General features: G+C 46.2%; 1 protein-coding gene across 12 annotated transcripts in view; it reads right to left on the bottom strand.

Moving 5' to 3' along the window:
* Positions 1 to 18250, bottom strand: part of Foxn3 (forkhead box N3) — a 370612-nt gene that overhangs the window by 80572 nt on the left and 271790 nt on the right. For all 12 annotated transcript variants that reach the window (XM_075948308.1, XM_075948297.1, XM_075948307.1 and 9 more), the window contains one exon: positions 17281 to 17345. In XM_075948308.1, coding sequence (XP_075804423.1) covers positions 17281 to 17345 — 65 coding nt within the window. The remainder of the gene's footprint in view (positions 1 to 17280; positions 17346 to 18250) is intronic.

Raw genomic sequence — 18250 nt, 5'->3', positions numbered from 1 at the left:
CATGTAGTTTAGCTGGGAGAGGGGTGTATGTTCCTCGCTGCCTGAAGCAGCGGTCCCCTGTGTGTCTGTACAGACGAATCAGCTCCAGATTCCAAGACCTTCTGGGCAGACTCAGGTGGATAATGCTGGGGCTATTAATGAAGTGGCCATGGCTCTGCTTAGGACCGGTACAGGAACTTCCTACCAAACCACACACACAAACCCTTTCACTTATTTGATGCACAGAGTTGCCTCCAGTCACCATCCCACCCTCTCTGCATCAAGAGGACAAATGTCTCTCAGGTCTTAGAGCAAGGCACCTCTTTTGTCTCTTTTTAGCATCAAGTCAGTTTTAATTGTCTCAGCAGTTAAACTATATAAATGGTGACGTTCTTTTGTTGTCCCAGCTATAAGTAGGCTGGAGCTCAATCTGTGACTGAGTGCCCTTGATGGGTAATCTTGATTTTCAACTTGATGGGATTTAGAGTCTCCGTGGAATCATACCTGATGTCTGTTAGGAGTCTCTGCGGTGGGTTAATTAAACTGGGAAGACCCATCTTAAACCTAAGTGGCACCACTCCGTGGGTTGAACTCCTAAACTATATTAAAAAAAAAGGCAAGCTGACTGGGATGTTATGTGACAGCTGCCTCAGGCTCCTGCACCGCGCCGTCCTCACCTTGACAGACTGTAACCCTCGAACAGTGAGCTGAAATAAACCCTGCCCATCCTTGAATTGCTAAGCCAGGTATTTGTTGTGGCTGAAGGACATAACCAACACACCAGCATGTCTTTTGAATCAGTACGTGGAACTTACGTACCAATCTTACATATTCATGCTACCCCCTGCCATCTGAGTTTCCTGCTTCCTCTCTCCCTTCTTTATGGTTTCTATGTTTCCTTTGTGAAAAACCTCTAGGCATTTTTTTGTAAGCTACTGCAAATACTACTGGGAGCATGGTGAGATGCGTTAGACAAATTAATAAATCGGGTCATCAACATGCAGCCCTCTGCGGCAATGGCTGCCAAGCAGATGGTAAGAAGTGCCAAAGTCGAGGCAAGGGCTCTGGGAAACTTTTCCACTTTGGGGTCAGCTCTCCACCAAAAACATTTTCTTCTGGCTCCAGTTGTCATGGAACATCTGGAAGCCTGTGTGACCTGCATGTTAAGTACGTTTTAAGTAAACATAAAAACAGCTTCATAAATTCCAAGTCAGGAGTGACAGTCAATTCTGCATCTACTTGCAACTCAGTCCAGCAGACCCACACCCACACACCGAACTTTTTTTTCTTCTATTTATTTCTTTAAAGACTTATTATGTATACAGTGGTATGATGTGAGGTGTCCTTCTGTATATGTGTTGCTTTTATTGGTTGATGAATAAAGCTATTTTGGCCAATGGCTTAGCAGAGTAAAGCCAGGTAAAAATCTGAACAGAGATAAAAAGAGAGAGTAGGTGGAGTCAGGGAGATGCCATGTAGCTGCTGAAGGAGGAAGATGCCAGATCCTTACTAGCAGGCCACAGCCTCATGGTGATACATATATTAATATAAATGGTTAATTTAAGATGTAAGAGTTAGTTAATAAGAAGCCTGAACTAATAGGCCAAACAGTATTGTAATTAATATAGTTTTTGTGTTATCATTCATGTCTGGGCAGTCAGCAAACAAACGAGCAGTCTCTGCTTATAGTGGGATACAGTGTTCTGTCTGCATGTATGCCTGCAGGCAGAAGAGGGCACCCCATCTCATTATGGATGGTTGTGAGTTACCATGTGGTTGCTGGGAATTGAACTCAGGACCTCTAGGAGAGCAGCCAGTGTTCTTCATCTCTGAGCCATCTCTCTAGCCCCACTGAACTTCTTTTGGCAATTTCTTAGGCTGCTCTTCAGACCTCATATACAGAAGTAACCAGAGGCTGGAAGCCTGCAGTCTGATGCAACAGACAACGTACCTGGATCACAATTTCCATTGTTTAAAATGGACATGAATTAAATACTCCTTACCTGAAAATGTGGGGACCACAAGGGGTCATGACTGTATGTTTTTCAGATTTGAGAATTTGTGCATATACATAGTGAGACACGTACTGTAGTGATAGGATCCATGAATAGCAAATTCATTAATGTGTCACTTACATTGTCTACATATGACCTGCAGAAAATATTTTCTGTAAGAAACAAAGAGTCAACACATAATTCTCACTAATGGAGTCCTGCAAGTTTGAATTTCAGATCTAGAGTTTTCTGATTAAGGTTGGCATAAAATTGTTGACAGTCTTGGATATTCCAAACGGCATAAACAGTATGACAAAATCCTCCCATCCCGCCCAGTTTAAGCTGTAATCATAGTGTGTGCTACCTGCTGTGGGCATGCTTTCAGGGTGGACCTACTCTCCACTCGTGCTCTGGTCACTGGGCAGCCTGGGCAGCAGGACACATACTCTCTGCAGACGGTGACCAGCACAGGGCTCTCTCCCCCTCCTAGCACTAAATAAGCCATCTGATTTGGGGCTTGTGGCTAGCATATCTTGGTACAGCAAGCTTTGATCTTGCCTCAATATGTACAAACAGAATGGTCTGCTGGTGACAAGGAGAAAACCCGTACACAATGTCAAAGATGGTTTCAGCAGATCAAGAAAATTAGTCACAAGCTTCTTAATGATGGGGACATGTTCTGAGAGACATCTTCTTTCAGATGATTGAGTCACTGTGTGAACATTGAGTGTGCACTGACATACTGACTCACATACTGTCCTCTCCCTCTTGGATTCCTGGTGTAATCTGACACAACAGACATAAAATGCACAAGGCAGCTGGCATGGAACATGGCATGTTGCTTTATATGACAAGGTCTATGTTGTAAATTAATGACCAAGTCAAGTGTGTGTTACATGTCTGTAATCCCAAATATCCAGCAGACTAAAGCAAGTGAGGCTAGCCTGGGTTAAGGGGTAAGACACTGTTTTAAAATAACTCTAGGCTACATACAAAACAACAACTCAAAGTTACAAAACAAAACAAAATTAAAAAAAAAAAAAGAAGAGAACACCACAGGTAGGACCACAAATACAGCAAGATAAACCCTCTGATATAATTGTTATAATACAGAGCTAGGGATTGTCCTCTCCTTGTGCATATTTCTAAGTATCCCAGAAGAGAAGTGTAGAGTTTGAATGTAATTGGTCCCCATAAGCCTATAGGGAACGGCACTACTAGGAGGTGTGGCGTTGTAGGAGTAGTCATGGCCTTGTTGGAGGAAGTGTGTCACTGTAGAGGTAGGCTTTGAGGTTTCCTACACTCAAGCTACACCCAATGATACAGTTCATTTCCTATTGCCTGCTGATCAAATGGTGGTACACACCTTTAATCCCAGCATGGTCAGAGGCCACTGGGTCCGCTGTGAGTTCAAGGTCAGCCTGGTCAACAGAGCAGGTTCTAAGACAGCCAGGGCTACATATAGTGAAACCTTGTCTCAAAAAAATAAAAAGACATAGAACTCTCAGCATTTTCTCCAGCACCATGCCTGCCTGTATGCCACTGTGTTCCACTATGATGATAATGAACTAAATCAATGAAACTATAAGCCGCCACAATTAAATTTTTTCCTTTGTAAGAGTTACCATGGTCATGGTATCTCCTCACAGCAATAGAAGCCCTAACTAAGACAAGAAGGGAAGATGGCTCCATTGAGAAAGGAAGGAAGAAAAGGAGGGCTGGATTGTCTTGGGGAGAAACTGTCTTGGCAGACAAGCTCTGATACCTGCTCCAGTTTTCTTGCTTGTCCACTGAGGGTGCAGATGGCCAGGGGCTTGAAGGCTTTCCTTACTCAGAGACTGTGATTAGTCAATGCCTGAACTCATGCATCACACACACACACACACACACACACACACACACACACACACACGAAGCCAGGGTAACATGTGGTATATCACCATCAGAACCATTATCCCGTATGTATCAGAAATGTTTTTTAAATGAGCTTGGTACAGGAAAGCCAATGCTTCTGGTTAGATCCGAACCCTAAACACACAGAGAGAGCTGGCTAAGGAGGAAGAGTAGATCTCGAGCGCCCAACTGTAACAGATGGCAATGCTGTTTGTTCTTCTGGGAAAGCAAGGGAAACACATCTCTGAATAAGATAGTTTCAAAATCTATATCCAGGGACACCCAACACTAAATCCACTTCCGCATATAGGCTGAGTTGCATTTACCTGGAAAATTAAAAAAAAAAATAAAAGGCAAGCTTTCTTTCTATAATTTTCCAGACATATAATGAGCTATCTTGACCATGAACTACGGGTCTGAACAGGAAATTCATTTGTGTTTCTTATACATGTAGCCTAAAGGTAATTTTGAACAATGCCTTCAGTATACTGGATCCAACCACCTAGGAGCGGAGGTGTGGGAGCTTCCACTTGGGGGTATGCAGAGAAGTACTCAAAAAGTTTCAGATTTTGGAATATTCCCAATTTTGAGGACGGGTAATTATACTGCTTCATGTTTAATCATTTAAGAACAATAGGTTTTTTGGTTTAATTGCAACACACTCTTAAGGAATCTGAAAACTTAAGAGGTAGCATTAACCAAAGGCTGAGATATGGAAGCTCTTGGTTTAATTCAAGATAACAAATGATCCATTGATCTGACAGGCTTTGCTGAGCACCCACATCTCTTTGAGAAAACCTGCAAAGGAAGGATGCTCTTTCTCCTGACAGCCTCCAAGGTTGCGAGCGTGATTAGCCCTACCTTTGGCTGAAGACGACATCAGTATGGCGCTGCAAATTAGAAGTCCCAGTGACTCAGGCCTGTGTGTTTTCAAAATCCCGGAAGCTTACAAGCACTATGTTTTCTTCAGTAGCAAAATGCCTGGTGTGTTTTGAATAGTAATTTCTAAACCAATTACTTTGCCAACCATGACCCATCAAGATGGGTAGGTAACTGCTTCTGTCTACATAGATCGTGGGATGTGCTTTGGCACAGACATTTCCAAAGTTTCTGCTATAAACTTTTCTCTTTTTCTCTGCCAAAATTAATTTTATAATCATATAAGTTCATCTTAACCTACATTTGTGAATGAACTTTCTGGTTATGAAATTAAAAAAAAAAAAAAACACTACCCGGGGGAGAGACTGACATTCTTGTAATCTTTGTCAGCTCAGCGGGCCTGTTCAAGATGGAATCTAAATATCACACTAATGATATCAATACAAGCAAGTTCAGAGGGCCTACCTAAAACACGCTTGAATTGTCAAAGACATTCTTGTGAGTCTGTGTTTCTCCCAGCTCTAAATTAACATTGATTCAACAAAATCTTTGTGAGACCTATTTTTTAATCATGGGAGAATTCTGAGGTTCACTCCTTGTGTGTAATAGAAAACCGAAATCAAATAAGTATAATGAAATGGATGCTGCTATTCATTGCTGAACATTTCCCTTTGATGTAGCGTACACAAAGCCAGGTCTGCATAAGGATCCCCTGAAGCAGCATACTCTCAGCAAGGGCCATACATGGAGCTCAGGGAGACTGCCCCAAGTACTCAGAAGGCTGCCAGCACCTGGGGAACCCATCTTCTGTCTCTCCAGACATTACCTTGCACTCCAGAACTAACCAAATCCTGGCCTGACTTTCTACACCATCCCTGGCTGTGGTCAACACCAAGCCGAAACAATCAGATGAAAACTGGTGGGCTCACAGGCCAAAGGGTCCCCATGAGCGTCCACACAGACAACTGGCCCTGTGTGCTATGTACAACTGCAGCAAACAAGGGCCATTGAAACCAAGGGGAGACCAGTGCTCAACAACTCAAACAGAAGGAGTTTCCCTCAGCAGGATGCACACAGGTATGGACTTAAGCCTAAAACGTCAATCAAACACTTCTCCTCCCTCCCCTCCTGAGAATGGTACAACGACTCCCATCAATGATGATGGGTTAGTTTTCTATTACTGCAATTAAAAGCCTTGGCCAGGGTATTATAGAAGGGGTTATTTGGGCTTATAGCTCTAATTAGTCCATCACCACCATGGTAAGGAAGCAGGCAGGCATGGCGGCTGGAGCAGAAGCATGAAGCAGAGTGTGAACTCAAAAGAGAGTGCATCTTTAAACTTTCAGAGCCTGCCTCCAATGACACACCTTCTCCATCAAAGTCGCACCTCCTAAATCTCCCCAAACAGGGCCACCAGCTGGGGACCAAATATTCAAAAATCCATGACCATGGAGGGCACGGGGGGGGGGGGCATCGCACAAAAAGCCCACAACAGATGATGGCAAGAGTTTCTATTTGGTCACTGTGTAGAAGGTGACACAGAACTACGATCCTTAGAGTCTGCTATAGAGCCTACCTAAGTTAGTGGGTTTCTAAATAGCCACCTGAGTTCACACCGCACACCAGAGTCTTTGTGTTAACGAGCACGTTTTAAAACTGAATTGCAAGGTCTGGGTTGAGATGGGCCAGTCTTGCATTTGGACTTGCAAACACAAAGACCAGAGTTGCACCTTCAGAACCCATGTAAAGAAAGCTAGGAGGACATAATGTGCTTATAATGTCAGCTGTCAGGAGGCAGAGCCCTGGAGTTCACTGAGCAGCCAGCCATGCTAGCCTACTAGGTGACTTAGGCCAGTGACACCTTGTCTCAAAACAAGGGAGATGGTATCTGAGGACCAATACCCCTGGCCTTTATAAGCATGTGCACAGACGTGCACCTGTACACAGTCACTCATGAGTGTGTACACACACACATGCACACGCACACACGCATGCACATAAAAATGGGGAGATATATGGCTTGGTAGCAGGGGGAGTCTTTCCACTTGCAAGTCTGGGTCAGTTTCTGAGAAAGGAGAAAGTAACTGCCCATTACAGCAACACAGATATTTTGAGAAACACAGCCATGGGCACACAAAGGTCAGGTTACACATGCAAGCAAACCCAGCTAGTCAGCAGAAGGTCCAAGGCCAGCATGTAGATCTACCAAGGCTCCTCCCGCTTTGTCCCCTTCGTGATAATTGCAGTTATTTATGAGAATACAGAACCATCAAGGTCATATAGTGTCGGTCAGACTAAGATAATTTCCCAGAGGCCCAGAACTTGGAAAAGGACATTTATTCTCCCTCCCAAGGTGTGTGTGTGTGTGTGTGTGTGTGTGTGTGTGTGTGTGTGAGAGAGAGAGAGAGAGAGAGAGAGAGAGAGAGAGAGAGAGAGAGAGAGAGAGAGAGAGAGATCTGGACACGCTCCCCGCTTCCTGGTAAAAGGGAGAAGAGGGCTAGAATTCAGCTGTCCATTGCTGAGGATTAATATTAAATGGGAAGCTTGAGATCTTCTCAAAACTCCCTTTAGCATTGAATTTTATTCTTAGACTTCCAATCTTACAGAACAAGGTAAGTGGACAGCTGGTGGCTGTATTAACTACTCAAATGCCGCAGATGTCATGATGCAAGCAGGAACTCAGCTGCACAAAGATCTGGACACCGGAAGTCTAAGTGCAAGGGACTGGCAGGTTTGGTTTCTCCAAAGGCCTCTCCTTGGCTTGCAGGTAGGCAATGTCCTCTTTCGCAGCACAGGACGGCCCTGCTGTCTCTCTCTCTTTTTATCAAGACACCAGTCCTACTGGACGGTCTTCACCTTTACTCTCACTGAACTTCAATCACCTCTTTAAAGGCTCTATACCCAAATGCAGACCCCACTGGGGGTGGGGCTTCAACATGAACGGAGGTGGGGTTCCTACAGTTTCTCTCTCTCTCTCTCTCTCTCTCTCTCTCTCTCTCTCTCTCTCTCTCTCTCTCTCTCTCTCCCCCCACCCCTACACACACGCATATGTTTCACAAATACTTGTGATTTCTTTTCTAATCAATGTTCCCTGGGAGGTACGAGGGACAGAGCTAAGAAACCCTCCAGCCTTGAATAGATTATCGTCCAGCTGGAGAAATATATGAGAGGACAAGAGACCTTTTGTGGGTTTTGAAGAAGAAGGGAATGATCAGGCAAGTCTTGGCTGAGATTGGCGCCTCCACATCTCCTAAATCCACCCTCCCAAAGAGCAGGGCATGAGGTGCAGGCTGAGTTCAGGGTGCACATTTCAATCACAACAGCACTTCAGGTTTCCAAACAAAATGAATCCTTTGATGGCTGAAATGGTAAAAATCCGGCATTTAGCCAATTTCACAAAGTAAAGGAGTCCCTCCCTACCAAACTCTAGGACCGCAACACCACGTGTGTGCATGCAAGTGTGCGTGTATGCGTACGTGTGTGTCTTGGAAAGCAAAAACAAAAAACATGAACTAGGAGGGAAAACACTGCTGGCCTTTTTAAAGAGAGCTGTCGTTACTCCTCATAGGGAGGGAGTCAAGGAGAGCAGACAGCAGCACGATCCCGGAAGGGAACAAGGGCATGGTGAGTGGTTTGGTCCCAGGAGCAGAGAGGGGTGCACAGGCAATTCATGTGGGGCGCAGACACACGGCGGGGAACACAATGACAACGGCTGCATGGAGTGGCCACAAAGGCTGCCAGGGCCACCCGACCTGAACTGCGGTGCCCACTGGGACTTGAAGAAGGAAAGGACAGTTGGACCACAAGGATGTGGGCAGCGACTTTCAGAGAGACCAAGCAGCAGGTGGGGGTGAGGTGCCCCTGGGGTCAGGAGGATGAGAAGAATGGAGCTGCAGATAAAAGGGGGGGGGGGGGCTTTGGGCTTCCCAATCTATTTAGGGAAAAAAGTCACACTTGAAATCAGTATAATTTGAAAAGTAACTGAGTAATGAAAATCCAGTTCAGAACCAAAGGCATTGCCCCTCAATCTCACTTGCTAGTTCCCAACTTAATTCTTAAATTAAGACTCCTCTAATGAGACTTGAAAGTGTTCTCAGTGAATTCAGATGGCAAGAAGGGGAAGAAGAGATGCTAAATGAGAAAATGGGTTCCATCTCACGTGCCTGTCTGCTGAAGGTTGCAGCTGGGGGAAGGGGTGGCTGTAGCTATCGCTTACAAACGCCCATCTAACCACAGATGGCATTTGCCGGACATGAATGAACTCGGAAGAGAACAGGGTCTGCCAAAAATACCTTTTAGGTTGTAGACTTGAACTTGAAAAGACACACACACACACACACACACACACACACACACACATACAAACGCATAACTACACCGGCATATACCTGCAGCTACGTATTCAGTTATACGCATACACAACAAGTTTTGCCCAAATACTTCATCTGGGCTTGTTTCTGTCCATCTGTGAGAGCGGGTGGACAGTACCTAAAGCAATGAGTACACAAACCAGTGGCTCTAGCCCGGTATGTGGGTATTAGAGATCGTTAAAATGACAAAGGTCCTGGCATTGCTGGCTTAAACTGTCCTCCTGGAAAGCTCCCCTGGTACCCTAGGTGATGATCAAAGCACTAAGGGCCCCCTTCCTACGACGACAACGATGAGAGAAGCTGAAGCTGCATGACACACAGAAGCCATCAGTGACATATATGCATTAGTTGAACTGATACTGATTTAGAGGCGTCTGATTGGTCAGGACCTTTGGTTGAACACAAGAAAAGCTCACTTTGTGCTGGCCTAGGTAAAATCGAGGCTTAACTCGTCCACACAGGGAGGGCAGGTCCAAAACTGGAGTGCAGAGGAGGCCAGGATAGTTTGCGAGTGGTACCAGCATATCCTATAGAGATTCAGAAACCAAGAAAAAAGGCATAGTGGAGAAGCCGGGCCTGGAGTGGGCCACGTGGCCACCTTTGACCTGTCATCATGGCCAGGGAGTGTCCAAAAAAACTGGTGTAGGCCACAGAAGCACACAGTGGCCCCACAGGAGGAGAAACAGGCCCCGGTCTGATTACTAGTAGGCAGTACATCTGTGAGTCAGCTGACATGGACCACAACAGGAACACAACTCCATGACCAATTCGTTCCCCTACTGTGCGAAACCCTAGGCTGAGTGCGGGGTTTGAGGATAACATGGTCTCTGCATAGGTCTCACACTTCTGGTCTTTATTAAGACCTTGTCACAATCCTGCTCAGTATGATTAAGATGCTGACTACAGTCTCTTGTGGCAAATGTCACCACAGCAGAGACATGCACCTCTTAATTCATGCCTGTAATTGGTGTCCAATTAGCAGAATCAGATTACCTGAGCACACCCCATAAAGACTCATAGTTTGAACTAGGCACAACGGCACACAGCGGGAACTCCAGGGCTTGAGATGCTCAGAAGTTTCAGTCCTGCCTTGGCTACATAAGCAGTCCAACCCCCTAAAACAAACAATCCACAGGTCAAGAAGAACAGTAACTGTCGGTGAGGGGCCCATTCTGCTGGGACCTGGTCTTCAGGGATGGCCTAAGTTCCTTACCACCACACACACTGGCTGGATGCCATCACCCATCGATCCTCATCCCTGCAAATTTGGGGATCTGGTTATATTCTGGCATAACTAGGAGACTACGTGGAAGAACAAGACATATGCATCACAGGCAACTCCAGCCCAGTCCAGCGAGCTTCCCTCTGTCACATTTCCGCAGGATCACAGTCTTTCAAATACAGCAAGAATGCCGTGAGATGTCCTCAGGAAGGAGAGCCTGAGTCTTTCCCTGCCTCCATGCGCCAGAGGCTGAAAAAAATGGTCTTAAACAGCCGTAAAGGCGGAGCTACCGCTGGGGGGGGGGGGGTGTCTTGTTGTTGCTGCTATTTATTTGTTGTAGCTCGAGGGAGGCACTGGCCACCTTACGAAACTGCAGGACTCTGCACAGACGTCATCCTGAACAGAATGAATTCTCGGTGCGCACAGATACTGCCTTGTAATCCTCACCAATTTCACAAAGTTGGGACTCTTGCTTTTTAGACTGGGCCGGAAGAGGAGGTGCACATCAGGCAGGTGAGCAGCTTGAGGGTCGTGGCTGGGGGTTGGCCTTGGCTAATTCCAAGGTTCCACTTCACCCTCTGCAGTGAGGCCAGGAGCGTGGGCACCTACCTGGGCTGCAAAAGAGCCTTTATTCCAGAATAAATAAATAAAGGGACCAGCGAAGATCAAAATGGACTAACAGACTCTTCGAAAAATGGAACTTCCTTGTGTTTTTTTACTGAGTGTAAAAGCATGCTCTAAAGCGTACACAAAAAACTAGAGGCACCACAGAGCACCCCTTTAACTCCACCTCTAAGCAGAACAGCCACGACTGTTACTGCTGCTTCAGAAAAATCTTTACTCACTACAGAACAAAAGACAAACAATGCCAAGAAACAAAGGGCTTCCTCCTCCAAACCCAAAGTCTATCCAGGGCCAAAGAGGACAGAAGGCAGCGAGCACTGGAGGGCAAATGTAGAGAGGGGCCGCCCCCTTTCTGTTGGAGTGGAGATTTTTTAATGGGTGTGCCTGGGGGCAAGAAGCAGATTTATTTGAGAGGTGAATTCCTCTTTTGCACTGTGAACTAAAGAGTCAGCCTGTGAACGAGAAGAAAGACATCAGTAAGCCCAGGGCTGGGAAAGTGATGGGGGCAGAGGACCAGACAAAACCTGAGATGTAGACTCTTGAATGAGAGAACTCAGTGCCTTGGACCAACTGGTCCCCAAATCCTCCTGGGTGCAGAAGGAGATGCTGGCGAGGCTGGCGCTCAGCATGGAAATGCAGTAGAGTATCTGGAGTTGATTGTAAGAATGTTTCTCCTTGAGGATGGAGAGAGTGAACCCATGGGAGACACAGGCAACAGGCAGGTGGCTCTATCAGTAAGGACAACGGCCTAGGAAGGGATTAATGCTGGTCTTGAAGAGTGAGTTCACAAGAGAGAAAGCTGCCAAGGGTGAACACGACAAGTCCCTCAGGGGTGGTAGATTTATTCGAGATTTATATATTTATACTGTGGTAGAGAGGTGGCTTGGTGGTTAAGAGCACTGGCAGCTCTTACAAGTGACCTGGGTTTGATCCCAGCACAAACAGGGTGGCTCACAACCATTTGTAACTCCATTTACAGGGGACGCCCTCTTCTGGCCTCTGTGGGCACTGCACATATGTGGTACACATATACCCATGCAGGTAAAACACCCATATACCTAAAATTGAAAATGTCTTTTTCTGGTTTTTATTTCTCCACATGACCCTTTCTCTGTGTGTTCCTATCACTGTGCCACCACTGTCATGAAGCCCTTGTCAAGGAGGGATCATGAGACTTTGATTGAGGTTGTGAGCAAAATCTCTCTCTCTCTCTCTCTCTCTCTCTCTCTCTCTCTCTCTCTCTCTCTCTGTGTGTGTGTGTGTGTGTGTGTGTGTGTGTGTGTGTGTAATATATAATCTAGCCTTCCTTGGTTATTCTGCTTTAACAACAGAAATCGGTCTAATATGAAGGTTAAGCTACTTGCTTAGGAAGCCAAGCCAAGACGTCTCTCCAGGTTGTCTGAATCTATACCATACTGCTTCCTGACAAGCTGTGAGAGCTTTGAAATCTGTGCTGTTTGATGACTGACTGTCCACTGCACCCATCTTCTAGGACCCACGAAAGACGTCTGGCCGAGGGAAACACTTCTTCCACAGTTCACTTTAATCTATTGTTTATAGGACAGTGGCTAGGACAGATCAGAGCTGGTCCTCAGGGAGGAAACTGTCCCAGGGGGATGTTCCTGAACCTACAGTGGAGAAAAATGGAGTCTGGGTTTCATCTTGACTAAAACCATGGAATTTACTGAGGACCAGAGCCTGGGGATGTGACTCAGAACCTGAGTTTTCTGAGTAAGTCGTCCCTGAGCCTTTTGTGCTATGAGATAAAATCAAATGGGAACTCCCTCATGGATACAGCAGTAAAACACACCGCGGAGCAGCGGCAGCAGATGAAGGCTGTGGGGCGGGTGGGAAGACATGCACGAAGCCAACACAGAACAGGACAAATTCCAGTGCCCCGCAGATCGTCCTCACGCATGGTTTACCAATGGCACATGCCCTTGTGCACACCCAGACACAGCAGGCATCTGACAGCGAGGGAACCAGTCTCCTCTCCCCATTTGGCTGTTGGGCTTGTGGCAGCTTAATCCTGCTCCGTGCACTGAAAATGCCTCTAAGGACTTCTTTCCATTGCATTAACTTATCCTGTGGGCTGTCAGTAGCCAAAGGAAAGAAAAACCTGTGGTGTGTGACAAAATTTACTTTGCTTCATTCACTGCATGCTAGGGACACAGAAGTGGTAATAATAATAATAATATTTGATGATAATAATAATAGTAATAGCGACCCACTATTAGATTGAAGAAGGAAGGTGAGGGGAAAACAGAGGAGGCAGGGTATCAGCTGTTGATGGGGGAAATCTGAGGAGTTCTTGTCGGTGCTCACAGCTACTGGCTTCTTCTCTAGCTAGGCTGAGTGGCTGAAACGGGTCCAGGGCTGAGTGGCTGAGACGGGCCCTGGGCCTCTCCTGGGTAGCTTCAGCCAGACACAAAACTGAAAAGAGAAGCTCACAAATCGTGGGGGGTGTGTGGATGGGTGTGGGAGGCGCTTCTCCAAGGACACACAGCGCTAAAGCAAGCCAGGGTGATCTGCTGGGTGCAACTTCTCCCTGAATAAAACTCCAGCTAGTTCAGGGGCTATGAGGCTCAAGACGGGACAAAGGAACAGAAACGGCGGCAGGGAAGGTCAGGCCCAGCTTGTACCAAGTTGTAGCAGAAGGCAAGAAGCTAAAGGGGGTGGAGGGGGATGTGTCTTATGTCCTCTTAGGGCAAACACATCAGAGGCCAGATGAAGGGGCGGACCAGCGTGAGAAATATCCTTAATTACGAAACACAGACTAATGAAAATAATTCAAGCTATGGTGACATTTAAATGAAAGAAACTAAATCTGAGCTTGTAGTGGTTGGGGTGGGGTGGAAAAGGAGAAACCCCAAACAAGAATTTACTCTGCTTATTAAGAAAAAAAGACATCTCTAAGCTAATTTTCTTTTTTTATTCAAACACATACGGACTGTAACACAGAAACTTAGACACAGGCTCTTGGAGACACCTGCCAGCTGGCCGCTCCTGCAAGCCTCCCAACAAGACCCACTTGTGTTTCGATGTGCCCCTGGTCCCTTGTTAGACAACAGGCTGGTCCCCTCATGCGACTCTGCTTGGTGTCTATAGTACAAAAGCTGAAGGGCTCTCCAGTCCGTCGAAACTGCTAAAACACTGAAATCGTTTCTCGCAGCCTAAATGGCATTCAGAATAAACACTGTGAATTGATGAAATGACCAATTATGTGAAGTAGCCCTGCCTGGTGTAATCCAAACCAAATCTTCCCCCATTATCCTCAAACTGGGAGGTGATTCGACAGCCCAGACTGCCTACGATTTGTGAGCCAAAAGACGGTGCCACACTCGAGGGCCAAGGAAGACCTTGAGCACTTCTGGCTAATTCTTCCTATTAGTTTTATGCTAGAAAATATCAATATACTGTTCAACAGCTCACAAGCCAAGCAACTGCTAAACAACCAAAGGCGGTTGGTTTGCTGCTGGAATTGTGATGTCGCTTTAGGCTCTCACTCCCAAGTATTTCTCGGTAGAGCAGCCTAAGTCCCTCACTTTTTTTTGTTGTTTTGTTTTTCAACTTTATGACAGTGTGAAAACTATATGCCTTGTGGGGAGAACTGTCCTTGAAGAGCAAGGCGAGGTTGTGCACACCTGTAATCCTAGAAGAACAGGAGTTGAAGGTTAGCCTTTACTGTATAGCAAGTTTGAGCTAGCCTGAGCTACATGAGACTACGTTCAAAAAGTAAGAAAAAAAAGAAACTCTTTCTAGACAAAGGGTTTATGGTCTTGACTTCCTATGACGCGGGCAGTAATAACTGTGCAGCTGCCACCGGCCACATATTCACAAGGGCAAACCACTGTCACTTCACAGTGACTTGTGTTGGCAAGCACGTACAGCATTAGGTGAATTCCTGTGCTATTTCCTCCTTACAGTAGTTGATTTGAATATGGTCAAGGAGCACCTGCCGGGTGCCACATTTCTAGTACCATGTCCCCATTGTGCTGCCCTTCGGGATTTCCCTCTGCCACGTCTGTGAATCATACGTACACGCACGCGCACCTCTTTCTGGTTTAGGCCTTGCTGAAATGTCACTTCCCCAAGGAAGTGATGCCCCCTCTTCTACACACTTCCTGCCAAAAAGTGAGCTTCCTCTTCCCCACGTGGCCCAACTGCCTGTTTTCCGGGTCCTGCATCCTGTACCTCACCCACCCTGGCTGCACAGAATCTCTGAGCCTGGATTCCTTCCTGGTCTGATATGGAAAGAAGAGGAAAGATGTGCGCATGGCTGAGAAAGCAGCATTGAGGTCGGGCACGGTTCTAACTCCTTTGCATCCCTGTATCTTTAGGTGTAAAGTTGCTGGCATCAGCAACTTCTGGACAACAAAGATCATTTGGGAAGATTCCCTTAAAGTCTGAAATAGCTCTTTTAGGGTAGAGGGGTCTCAAGAACTCTAGATGAGAGGGCAAAATGGTAAAAACATCACAGAAACAAAAATGTTAGCACATCACTAAACCCCAAATTTACAAAGATTTTTATGGTTTTCATATACACAATATAGAACACACACATTATATTCATCTGAATGTAGATCCTATGTACATCTGAAACCTGTAGTAGTTTAATTCCCAGTTTATATAGGAATAAGGGCATTTATAAATCATCAAGAGAAAAAAAGGAAGATACATCCACCCATGCAACAGAACCCACCGCACTCTCTCGGGCATTACTGACTCCCTCCGTGGTTTTTTTTTGTTTGTTTGTTTGTTTGTTTTTTTTTTTTTTGTTTTTCGAGACAGGGTTTCTCTGTGGTTTTGGAGCCTGTCCCGGAACTAGCTCTTGTAGACCAGGCTGGTCTCGAACTCACAGAGATCCGCCTGCCTCTGCCTCCCGAGTGCTGGGATTAAAGGCGTGCGCCACCACCGCCCGGCTCCTCCGTGGTTTTGTGTTATAGATACCAACCAAAAAACCTGATCCCCACAGAGTAATCTTACCTAATGTGGAACAGAACAGACTGAATCCTGCAAGAAAAAGCTCCAAGCAAACAAAACCCCAACTCTAAAAATAACCCAAAGGTTAATGATACCCATGCAATTACTATAGCTCTACATGAAAAGGAGAGACACGGGTTACAGCGAACTTCACTCCAGAAAAACCCAATGGCCCAACCATTGTTCCTAATCTTAGCAATTGTGTGTCAATTCCTTCCCTTTTCTTAGTCATTTAGGGCACCTATGATGGCTACAAAAGTAAAATTTACTCAACTGTATCTGTATTAAGAAAAACACCCCAAACTCTCCGGATCCTAGTTTCACGTGCTATTGAAAAGCCTGAAGCCGTGTGGCCCATGAAACAAGAACCATATCTCCCACCATTGTTAGAACTACTCCAGAAAAATCAATGGAAGGTGCCTCTTCTTAACCACAGGCGCATCTAACCCCTTCATACACACGGCTCGTTTCAGTGCACCCTTTCACAAGACAGGCTGAACAGCCGGCCAAAGGCTTCAAATCCTCCATCCTGCAACGGCACAGCTCTGAAGATCTTGGCACACTCCTGTCTACTCGCTTTCCATGTCTGTGCTTCCCTCTCGTCCACAACTCCTGGATGAGTTGGGGTGGGATAGTCAACAAGGACTGCCTAGTTTACACACAGAGCAGACACCCACAACAGCCATAACCCAAAAGCAACGTCTAAAAGAAGCAGGCATACATCATCCGTGTTCAGTCATCCCTTCTCCAACTCTGACAATGCAAAGCAATTTAACAGCAAAACTGGAGGTGAAAGACAGTTTGGATTCCTTGACAGGATCTAGCACCACATTTGAGGATGGGTTGGAACACAGTCCCCCAGTCGATGACACTAGATGACCAACTGTCCTGGAGCATCAGAACAAGCTGCAGCCAACCTTCCAGGTACGCAGGAAATGTTAGGAGATGACAGGGAACAAATGTATCTCCATGGTGACAGAAGTGTCAATATACCCAAACCAGCCGGGATCGTCCCAGGTATCAGAAACTCACGAGAGTTTGCGTTTATCAACCCGGTGTGCACTCCTGTGCACTCCTGACACATCCAACTGTCACTGTTCCAACTACACCAAAGAAAACAGCCCTGGGACAGAGGCCTGGTTTCAAACTCACAATTCCCAGCCACCGAGACACTTGAGCAGGAAGAACTAAGAAGTGGGTCTTCAGACCCGGGGTACAACAGTCACACACCTCTCCAGAGAGCTGCTACTAACCAGAAGTGAGCGCCCCGACAGGCACCGTGCACAAAGGAGGGAAGGAGATGAGGGAACAGGATGTGCTGCCCCTAGACACCTACCTTGCAGAAGGGCTCCGTTTCTCTTGAAGAAGGTACTGCCTGGCCAGATGGGTGGACCTGATGTGCTGGAAGAGAACACAGATGTGTGTGAGGTTTGAGAACTGGGATCCACCCTCACGCCCCGGCAGCCCTTTCCTTGGCAGTCCCTTCTCCAAACTTCACACATGGCGGCCTTGGAACCTTTCCCCCGGCACGCTTTAAAAATAATTAGGTTAAAAACGGGCTTTCTTTCCCCACAGCAAAACCATCTGTGCAAACGTTCTGGTTATCATCTTGGCCAGGGTCACAACTGGCCAATGAGAGAGCATCTACAGGCCACCGGCAAATGCATGTGGTTGGGGATTTGATTTGGTGATATCAGGAAGCACTGACGTTTGTTGGTGTCTGTTCACGAGCCCATGGGTGCCCATGGATGCCCATGGCAAACAAGCCTTGTCCGTGTCTTGTGACTGAGCACGGCTTCTGGCTTCCTAGTTATACATCAGAACTTGCCGGCAATATACCCGCAGGGGCCTTTCTTGCCATCCCTCCTACCAAATTCTCTCCACACAGATGTGACTTTGATCCACTCCTGCCCTCCCTTCTGTTGTTTTGCATCTTGTTTTCAATTTCTTGGTTTAAAATGTTGCACTCCATGCCCCATAAAACACTCTGCAGATGCGTCACCACCCACATTCTGGTGACAGCAGAGGCAAGAACATGAACGAAATCAATGTATCACTAAGGCGCTCACTGTATTTCTAGAGGAGTATTTTCACTGTCTAAAGACAGTCAGTGAAAAACTTTATAGCCACTCAATCTTAGTAAAAAAAAAACCCTTCGAGTGGAGAGGGGGTTATCCTCAATCAAGGACTAGCTTAAGATTAATGTTAGAAAACCCTCGGTTCACATTGCTAGACATGCAGGCCAAGGGGCAATTTAAATTACTCTCACCAAAACAGTATATGGCAAATGATGTTGCTTAAAGCAG

This window comes from Microtus pennsylvanicus, chromosome 14 (assembly GCF_037038515.1).
Source record: "Microtus pennsylvanicus isolate mMicPen1 chromosome 14, mMicPen1.hap1, whole genome shotgun sequence".
In the NCBI taxonomy this organism is placed as follows: domain Eukaryota; kingdom Metazoa; phylum Chordata; class Mammalia; order Rodentia; family Cricetidae; genus Microtus; species Microtus pennsylvanicus.
The sequence above is the reverse complement of the archived record's forward strand: the minus strand, read 5'-3'. Positions and strand labels throughout refer to the sequence as shown.